Genomic DNA, 9,867 nt, shown 5'->3' with positions numbered 1-9,867 from the left:
AACTGAAGTAGGACAGAAGTCATTAGAGAAGGGATCTACTGTATAGAAACTGAAGTAGGACAGAAGTCATTAGAGAAGGGATCTCAGGGTGGACACTTACCATGGTCTGAGTAGGCCTCAACACATTCAGGTTAGACACAACTAGACATGCACGTCCTGCTATCATGGATCTATATGATTCATATCACTGTGTGAATGTGGATGTCTTTACAAAAGGTTATCAACACACACACACACACATGCAAACACAAACACACACACACACACACACACACACGCACACACACACACACAAACACAAATTCAAACACAAACACACTAATGCAGATATTATTCTGTTGTATTGACATTTTTTTTGTGTCTCTATAATTCTAGTCCCAGAGGCTTATTTGTGTGTGTGTGTGTGTGTGTGTGTGTGTGTGTGTGTGTGTGTGTGTGTGTGTGTGTGTGTGTGTGTGTGTGTGTGTGTGTGTGTGTGTCTGTGTGTGTGTGTGTGTGTGTGTGTGTGTGTGTGTGTGTGTGTGTGTGTGTGTGTGTGTGTGTGTGTGTGTGTGTGTGTGTGTAAGAAGACATCTACAGTAGGTTATTTGTAGCAACGATTTATTGTGGTTAAAGCTTCCGAAACACCCACTTTCTCTCTCTCTCTCTCACACACACACACACACACACACACACACACACACACACACACACACACACACACACACACACACACACACACACACACACACACACACACACACACACACACTACAGAGTACACAGTCAAGTACAACACTAAGTGCTTACATTCAGAACGGTGTTGATAAAGTACATGAAAAGAGTACGTTCTCTAAAAGTATAAAATACACAACTTGTCGAAGTAAAAGTGCAACAGAATAGAATAAAAAGCATACAACATTGAATATAGACTTTGGTAAGATTGTTTTAAGACTCTACTTTATCTCCATGGTTATTCTGGGACCAACATCTAGGGTGGCACCTTAAAGGGGCAGTCTGGGATTCAAAAAGCAACAAACCGGTGGTCCCACCACTGGTTGTGGTTAACAGCTGAGGGATGGAACTGGAGAAATGTAACCACTCTCTAAATCACAGATGGATCTCTGGATGCAAGGACTGACCATCCATGAGATCAACATGATAGTTTTAACCATGTTTTAAACCTTTACATCGTGTACAAACAATGGAGTAAAACAAGCTTATAGTTGGTGTTCTGATGGGGAACGACAGTTGACCAGGTCACAAGGCAGTTTTAAGTAATATTCTACAAGAACCAAGAGCTATAAATCATTAAGTTAAAGGTAACAAAACTGGATGTACCAATCCTGGATGACCCCTTTAAGTTAGGTTTTGGTTTGGGTAAGCTGATCCTAGATCTGTGCCTACTGAACTGTACAGTAATTTACTGTATTCTAATCCTAGATCTGTACCTAACGACCTCTACAATGGCAGAACGGTACAGTACATTGCTACTACTTTATTCTACAACCTATACAACTATTGAAACAACTTTAACCCAACACCTAGCAACCTCGTAAAGCTGTTCAGATCTCTTGGCGTAACGGCTAATTTGTTAGGTTAACAGTTGCTGGACACAGGTTTAAGTCCAGGTCAGGATTGCTACACTATATTTTGTTGGCCAGTGATAAACAAACCAATGGTTTTAAGATGAAGCCATGAGTGACAATCCCTGTTGGAGAATCTGGATTTCATGTTTCTTCCCTCCTGATTCTGGAAATCTTCCCACTGGTATTTCTAAAACACCTGTTGATAAATGCTGTTTTTGGACAGAAGCACTGCAAGTGTTCACAACAAATATTATATTATCTCATTATATACATAGAGGTGACCATGGTAACACTTTAAAATAACTATCATGAATAAACCTTTTAACGATTTATAAACTATTTACAATTAAATTTGTAAACATTTATAAGAATGTGTAAATATTACCAGCCTTCCATTCCGTAAAAATGTACAACATTTATAATAATTTATAAACATGTATATTCATTTATAAAGGCTTATTCTTACAAGTTATTAATAAAGTGTTAAAGATCAATACAACTTTACAGTATAACAGTCCATTAGGTCACAACTAACACATATCTTCACATAATATTTTTCTAAATCCCTCTGGATTTATTTGCGTAGAAAAGTCACCTTATCTTGTGCTCTTGGTAATAAATACTATTATAAATCTATGTAAAATAGTACCTTTCTTTTGTGGTTGTGATAAGTACATAAAGAGGAAATTAATTTCTATTGGATGACATAAATATCATATAACTTTGATTGGATGACATAAAGATAATATAACTTCTGATTGGATGACATAAATATCATATAGATTCCTATTGGATGACATAAATATCATATAACTTTGATTGGATGACATAAAGATAATATAACTTCTGATTGATAAGACATTGATTAACATCAAGTCTGATATGAAGTGTCTAATCAGGGATGTAACTGAAGGATTTTGGGCACTGGCCAACCTGGCTAGAGGACTAACATTTTTACTATCCGGCGGGCTAGTTGGACACATTTTCTACTAACCTGGCCTGAACAGTACTATCCTCGGGCTGAGTGTTTCTGGGTTGTCACTATCTGGCCAAGACGCTAAATCAGAAACCCTGCCCATTTCTACAATGTATCTTAACCACACTGCTAAACGCAAAGCTTTGTTTTCATAAATGTTTAGGATATCGACCATTTTGACTTTACAGTTTGGCCGTCTAGTGGGAACATTTGTCATGGGAGGGGGAGTAAAGAGGTGCATTATGGGTGTTTGGTGACGTCATATCTGCGACTCCCCCGTGTTCTCTGCGCTCCTTGACCCCTAGGACAGACAAAGGTCAAAGGACAGAGGTTAACTTAATGAAAGTGGTGTTTGTGTGTGCGTATGTGTCTGTGTGTGTGTGTGTGTGTGTGTGTGTGTGTGTGTGTGTGTGTGTGTGTGTGTGTGTGTGTGTGTGTGTGTGTGTGTGTGTGTGTGTGTGTGTGTGTGTGTGTGTGTGTGTGTGTGTACCTGGGATTGGCTGGAGGAAGGGTTGGTAGTGCTGACCTCTGAGTATCTCTTCTTCTGTGGTGTGCAGATACAGGACAGCAGCTTGCAATACTCCTCTCTAACCTGATGGTGGCAGCAGAGCACAGTGTTACACACACACACACACACACACACACACACACACACACACACACACACACACACACACACACACACACACACACCCCATACCATACCACATCATACCGTTTTGTTCAGTAGGCAGTGCATGATGAACAGTAGTGCTCCCTGTAGAGAGTTGAGGATAGTGAAGAGATATGTCATGACCACTGTCCCCTCCTCTTGGAACTGGAACACTCCAAATATCCACATAGTACCCAACACACACAGCTGGGCCACTGCTGTCACTGTGAACACCCTGGAGAGAGAGGGGGAGGAGGGGAGGGGGGGGGGGGGGGGAGGGGGAGGAGGAGAGGGAGGGGGGAGGAGGGGAGGAGGGGAGGGAGGAGGGGAGGAGGGGGGGAGGAGGGGGGGAGGGGGGAGGAGGGGGTGTGAGGGTGGGGGGGGGGGGGGAGGACGGGAGGGAGGACGGGAAGTAGGAGGGAGGGGAGAGGGGAGGAGGAGGGGAGGGAGGAGGGAGGACGGGAAGGAGGAGGGAATGAGGGGTGAGGGTGGGGAAGGAGGGAGGAGGGAAGGAGGGGGGAGTGGGAGGGAGGAGGGAGGAGGAGGGAGTGGGAGGGGAGAGGGGAGGAGGGGGAGGGAGGGAGGGAGGGAGGAGGGAGGAGGAAGGAGGGAAAAAGGAGGAGGGAGGGAGGGAGGGAAGAGGAGGGGGGGAGTGGGGAGGAGGGAGGGAGGAGGAGGAAGGAAGGAAGGAGGGAGGGAGGAGGAGGGTGGAGGGAGGAGAAGGAGGGGAAGGAAGGATGAAGGAGGGGGAAGGAAGGAGGAGGGAGGGGAAGGAAAGAGGAGGAAGAGGAAAGGAAAGAGGAGGGAGGGGGAGGGAGAGAGCTAAACAGTTGTTTTCTAACTCCATGTTGCTCACACAGAGAGGTCTCTCTCCTAAAGAGAGGGAACATTGTATTTCGTTAATAACATCTGCTCCCCATCATTATGCAAATCTGCTCCCCATCGTTATGTACACCTACTCCCCATCGTTATTAGCAACTGCTCCCCATCATTATGCAAACCTGCTCCCCATCGTTATGCACACCCACTCCCCATCGTTATGTACACCTACTCCCCATCGTTATGCACACCTGCTCCCCATCGTTATTAGCACCTGCTCCCCCGTGTTATGCACACCTGCTCCCCATCGTTATGCACACCTGCACCCCATCGTTATGCACCACTGCTTCCCATCGTTATGTACCACTACTCCCCATCGTTATGCACACCTGCTCCCCATCATTATGCAAACCTGCTCCCCATCGTTATGCACACCCACTCCCCATCGTTATGTACACCTACTCCCCATCGTTATTAGCACCTGCTCCCCATCGTTATGCACACCTGCTCCCCATCGTTATGTACACCTACTCCCCATCGTTATGCACACCTGCTCCCCATCATTATGCACACCTGCTCCCCATCGTTATGCACACCTGCTCCCCATCATTATGCACACCTCCTCCCCATCGTTATGCACACCTGTTCCCCGTCATAATTCACACCGGCTCCGCATCAGTAATAACACCTGCTCCCCCATCGTTAATAACATCTGCTCCCCATCATTATACACCCCTCCTCCCCATTGATATTCACACCTACTCCCCATCATTAATAATACCTACTCCCCATCGTTATGTACATCTGCTCCCCATCATTATGCAAACCTGCTCCCCATCTTTATGCACACCTACTCCCCATTATTAATAACACCTGCTCCCTGTCGTTATGCACACCTCCTCCCCATTGTTATGCACTTCTGCTCCCCATCGTTATACACACGTACTCCCCATCGTTATGCGCATATGCTCCCCATCATTACGCACAACTGTTCCCCATCGTTAAGTACACCTGGACTTCATCACTACGCACACCTGTTCCCAATCGTTATGCATACCTCCTCCCTTCGTTATGCACACATGCTCCCCATCATTACGCACACCTGCTCCCCTTCGTTATGCACACCTGTTCCCCATCATTATGCCCACTTGTTCCCCATCAATATGCACACCTGGACTTCATCATTACCTTGATTTCTTCCCCTTTATTTAGCCCTCAGTAGCCTGCCTTCAGGCAGTATTGGTTTCGTTTACGTTCAGTACGCTGCTCCTGTTGTGTTTATCTGCTTGTTCTCATTATTAACCTCTCCTTCTGCACCTGCTTCCTGACTCCTAGTGTATAGGTTACACACTCTCTCTCTCTCCCTCCATTATTAATTAAACTCTGCTTCTGCACCTGCTTCCTGACTCCTAGTGCATAGGTCACACACTCGCTCTCTCTCCCTCCATTATTAAACTCTCCTTCTGCTCCTGTTGTGTTTATCTGCTTGTTTTCATTATTAAACTCTCCTTCTGCACCTGCTTGCTGACTCCTAGTGTATAGGTTACACACTCTCTCTCTCTCTCTCCCTCATCCCTCCATTATTAAACTCTCCTTCTGCTCCTGTTGTGTTTATCTGCTTGTTCTCATTATTGACCTCTCCTTCTGCACCTGCTTCCTGACTCCTAGTGTATAGGTTACACACTCTCTCTCTCTCTCTCCCTCCATTATTAAACTCTCCTTCTGCACCTGCTTCCTGACTCCTAGTGTATAGGTTACACTCTCTCTCTCTCTCCCTCCATTATTAAACTCTCCTTCTGCTCCTGTTGTGTTTATCTGCTTGTTCTCATTATTAACCTCTCCTTCTGCACCTGCTTCCTGACTCCTAGTGTATAGGTTACACACTCTCTCTCTCTCTCTCTCTCTCTCCATCCCTCCATTATTGAACTCTCCTTCTGCACCTGCTTCCTGACTCCTAGTGTATAGGTTACACTCTCTCTCTCTCTCTCTCTCTCTCTCTCTCTCTCTCTCTCTCCTTACTTGATCTTGCGTAGGTTGGAGAGGTCAGGGTTGAGACTAGAGAACTTCTGGGCCAGCCTCCAGACAGTGATGATGAAGAAGAAAACGTTGAGGATGATGATGGTGCACACTGGGCCGAAGAAACTCCAGATGAATCCTCTCTCCAGAGACAACCAACAGCTGATAGAGACACACAGAGAGGATAACATTAGATTTGGGTTATGTACATGTTATATCTATGACTATTTACGTTGACCACCCCCTTTACCCCTACCTACATTTACAAATTACCTCGACTAACCTACACCCCTGCACATTGACTTGGTACCGGTACTCCGTGTATATAGCCTCCTTATTGTTATTTTACTGTGTTACGTTTTATTTTAATATTTGCTTTATTAATAATCATTTCTTAACTCTATTTCTTGAACTGCATTGTTGGTTAAGGGATCATAAGTAAGCATTTCACGGTAAGGTTTACACCTGTTGTATTCGGAGCTAATGACAATTAAATATTGATTTGATTTAATTGTAATTTTAAATTAGGTTAAATGAAGGGTCTTTCTCCAGAGACAACCAGCAGCTGACAAACAGAGAGGATAACGTTAGAATAAGGTTTGATTAAAGTTAGAATTAGGTTATCTGGTGTTATTTACATGTTATATTTATGTTAGATAAAACCTTTCTCCTGAGAATCAACCAGCAGCTGACACACACACTGATGTCTTAAAGGGACAGTTCACCCAAATTACAAAATGATATATTGGTGTCCTTACACTGAAAGAAGTCTATGGACAACATGATGGGCAAAAAAATGCTAACATGTGTCTTAAATGGGATTTATGCCACAAACGCTGAAGCATTAGCATGTGGAAACAGTGCCAAGAAACTAAACCAAACGGAATACTGCTATACCTTGACCATGGACCGCTTACAGGGTAAAGACACAAATATGTACATTTGTACTTTGGGTGAATTATCCCTTATCCCTTGTTTCGCTCTCAGGCACACACACACACACACACACACACACACACACACACACACACACACACACACACACACACACACACACACACACACACACACACACACACACACACACACACACACACACACACACACACACACACACACACACACACACACACACACAGAGTTAGAGACTCAGACTCACTGTTGTGTGGTACCGTATCCATCTGGGTAGGTGATAGCAGAGATGATGACTATAGCCAGTGGCAGTCCATATCCCACAGCATACAGGTACAGAGGTCTACAGTAAGAAGAAGAATCACAGAGCTTCATAAAATACAGGTACGGAGGTTTACAGTAAGAAGAAGAATCACAGAGCTTCATAAAATACAGGTACAGAGGTCTACAGTAAGAAGAAGAATCACAGAGCTTCATAAAATACAGGTACAGAGGTTTACAGTAAGAAGAAGAATCACAGAGCTTCATAAAATACAGGTACAGAGGTTTACAGTAAGAAGAAGAATCACAGAGCTTCATAAAATACAGGTACAGAGTTTTACAGTAAGAAGAAGAATCAAAGAGCTTCATAAAATACAGGTACAGAGGTTTACAGTAAGAAGAAGAATCAAAGAGCTTCATAAAATACAGGTACAGAGGTTTACAATAATAAGAAGAATCAAAGACCTTCATAAAATACAAGTACAGAGGTTTACAATAATATTAATAATAATAATAACAATAATAACAGTATTATTTGTAATAATAACAGCAATAATAATAATATTTTATTTATTTGTATATCATATCACATAGACAGAATGCAGCTCAAGCTCTTCATAAAATAGCAAAATAAAATGAAACAAAGTTAACGATAACCTTATGGTAGTGTTGAAGACCAGGACCACCATGAGGTAGAGCTGAACCCCCTCTAACAACATCCAACTGAAGGATCCTAGGAAGAACAGGTGGAGGAGACCTGCTACAACCCTACATCCTCCCTGAGAGAGGAGAGGAGAGGAGAGGAGAGGAGAGGAGAGGAGAGGAGAGGAGAGGAGAGGAGAGGAGAGGAGAGGAGAGGAGAGGAGAGGAGAGGAGAGGAGAGGAGAGGAGAGGAGAGGAGAGGAGAGGAGAGGAGAGGAGTAGTGGGGAGAGGACAAGAAGAGGAGGTGGAGGAGACGGGCAAGGGGAGAGGAGATATGGAGATGGGGAGGGGAGAGGAGTGGGGGACAGGGGGAGGAGAGGAGCAAGAGAGAGGAGAGGAGGAGATGGGCAATAGGATGGGAGGAGGAGAGGAGTAGAGGGGCAAGAGGGAGGACAGGAGAAGAGGGGAGGAGTTGTGGTTAAAGTTAACACTGGCTATATTTGTAGTGGCTGTAAAGAAGACTGCAGCATGTATTCCAGATTCTCCTGACCTATAGACGTTCAGGGTGAGGAACCAGATTCTCCTGACCTATAGACGTTCAGGGTGAGGAACCAGATTCTCCTGACCTATAGACGTTCAGGGTAAGGAACCAGATTCTCCTGGCCTATAGACGTTCAGGGTGAGGAACCAGATTCTCCTGACCTATAGACGTTCAGGGTGAGGAACCAGATTCTCCTGACCTATAGACGTTCAGGGTGAGGAACCAGATTCTCCTGGCCTAGACGTTCAGGGTGAGGAACCAGATTCTCCTGACCTATAGACGTTCAGGGTGAGGAACCAGATTCTCCTGACCTATAGACGTTCAGGGTGAGGAACCAGATTCTCCTGACCTATAGACGTTCAGGGTGAGGAACCAGATTCTCCTGGCCTATAGACGTTCAGGGTGAGGAACCAGATTCTCCTGGCCTAGACGTTCAGGGTGAGGAACCAGATTCTCCTGGCCTAGACGTTCAGGGTGAGGAACCAGATTCTCCTGACCTATAGACGTTCAGGGTGAGGAACCAGATTCTCCTGACCTATAGACGTTCAGGGTGAGGAACCAGATTCTCCTGACCTATAGACGTTCAGGGTGAGGAACCAGATTCTCCTGACCTATAGACGTTCAGGGTGAGGAACCAGATTCTCCTGACCTATAGACGTTCAGGGTGAGGAACCAGATTCTCCTGACCTATAGACGTTCAGGGTGAGGAACCATCTAACACTAAGTTAGAAAACACTGAACTCATCCTTTAAATTCTTAGCGCTAGGGGTCACATTTTTTATTTATTTTTTAAATAACGTGCCCAACGTAAACTGACATTTTCTCTGGCCCAGATCGTAGAATATGCATATAATTTACAGATTAGGATAGAAAACACTCCAAAGTTTCCAAAACTGTCAGAATATTGTCTGGAGTATAACAAAACGTATTCTGCAGACGAAAATCTAAGAAAATATAACCCGGAAGTGATATATATTTTTTTTTAATCTGTTTCCTGGACCGTCTTTCTTCCATTTAAAGGGGTATCAACCAGATTCCTTTTCTAATGGCTTCCTCAGGCTGTGACCAGGCTTTAGACATAGTTTCAGGCTTTTATTTTGAAAAATGAGCGAGATGTTTCATAAGTAGTCAGGTGTCCTCTGAATGTTTCAAGCGCGTGAGAGAGGGGCTCCCCATTTTCCTTTTCTCTCTTAAAGAATAGGTTATGGTCCGGTTGAAATATTATCGATTATGTTTGTTTAAAACAACCTGAGGATTGATTACAAAAAATATTTGACATGTTTCTACGACCATTACGGATACTTTTTGGAATTTGTCGAACGTAACACGGCTTTGGTTTTCTCAACATAATGCGCAACCCAAATGGCGTTTTTTTGTGATAAAAGTAATATTTATCGAACAAAAATAACATTTGTTGTGTAACTGGGAGTCTCGTGAGTGGAAACATCCGAAGATTATCAAAAGTAAACGATTCATTTT

At 44.0% G+C, this 9,867-nt stretch overlaps 1 protein-coding gene across 2 annotated transcripts in view; it reads right to left on the bottom strand.

Annotated features, from left to right (window-relative positions):
• Positions 1–930: 930 nt before the first annotated feature.
• The window catches only part of LOC120018425 (adhesion G protein-coupled receptor E1-like), a 67,227-nt gene continuing 58,290 nt past the window's right edge, over positions 931–9,867 (bottom strand). For both annotated transcript variants that reach the window (XM_038961629.1, XM_038961623.1), the window contains exons 13-18: positions 7,862–7,983; positions 7,191–7,286; positions 6,035–6,193; positions 3,260–3,431; positions 3,035–3,136; positions 931–2,845 (exon numbers count right to left, since the gene is read on the bottom strand). In XM_038961629.1, the coding sequence (XP_038817557.1) occupies positions 2,804–2,845; positions 3,035–3,136; positions 3,260–3,431; positions 6,035–6,193; positions 7,191–7,286; positions 7,862–7,983 (693 nt within the window). In that variant the 3' untranslated portion in view covers positions 931–2,803. The remainder of the gene's footprint in view (positions 2,846–3,034; positions 3,137–3,259; positions 3,432–6,034; positions 6,194–7,190; positions 7,287–7,861; positions 7,984–9,867) is intronic.

This window comes from Salvelinus namaycush, chromosome 2 (assembly GCF_016432855.1).
Source record: "Salvelinus namaycush isolate Seneca chromosome 2, SaNama_1.0, whole genome shotgun sequence".
In the NCBI taxonomy this organism is placed as follows: domain Eukaryota; kingdom Metazoa; phylum Chordata; class Actinopteri; order Salmoniformes; family Salmonidae; genus Salvelinus; species Salvelinus namaycush.
Note: the sequence above shows the minus strand (reverse complement) of the source record. Positions and strands in the feature narration are given on the sequence as shown.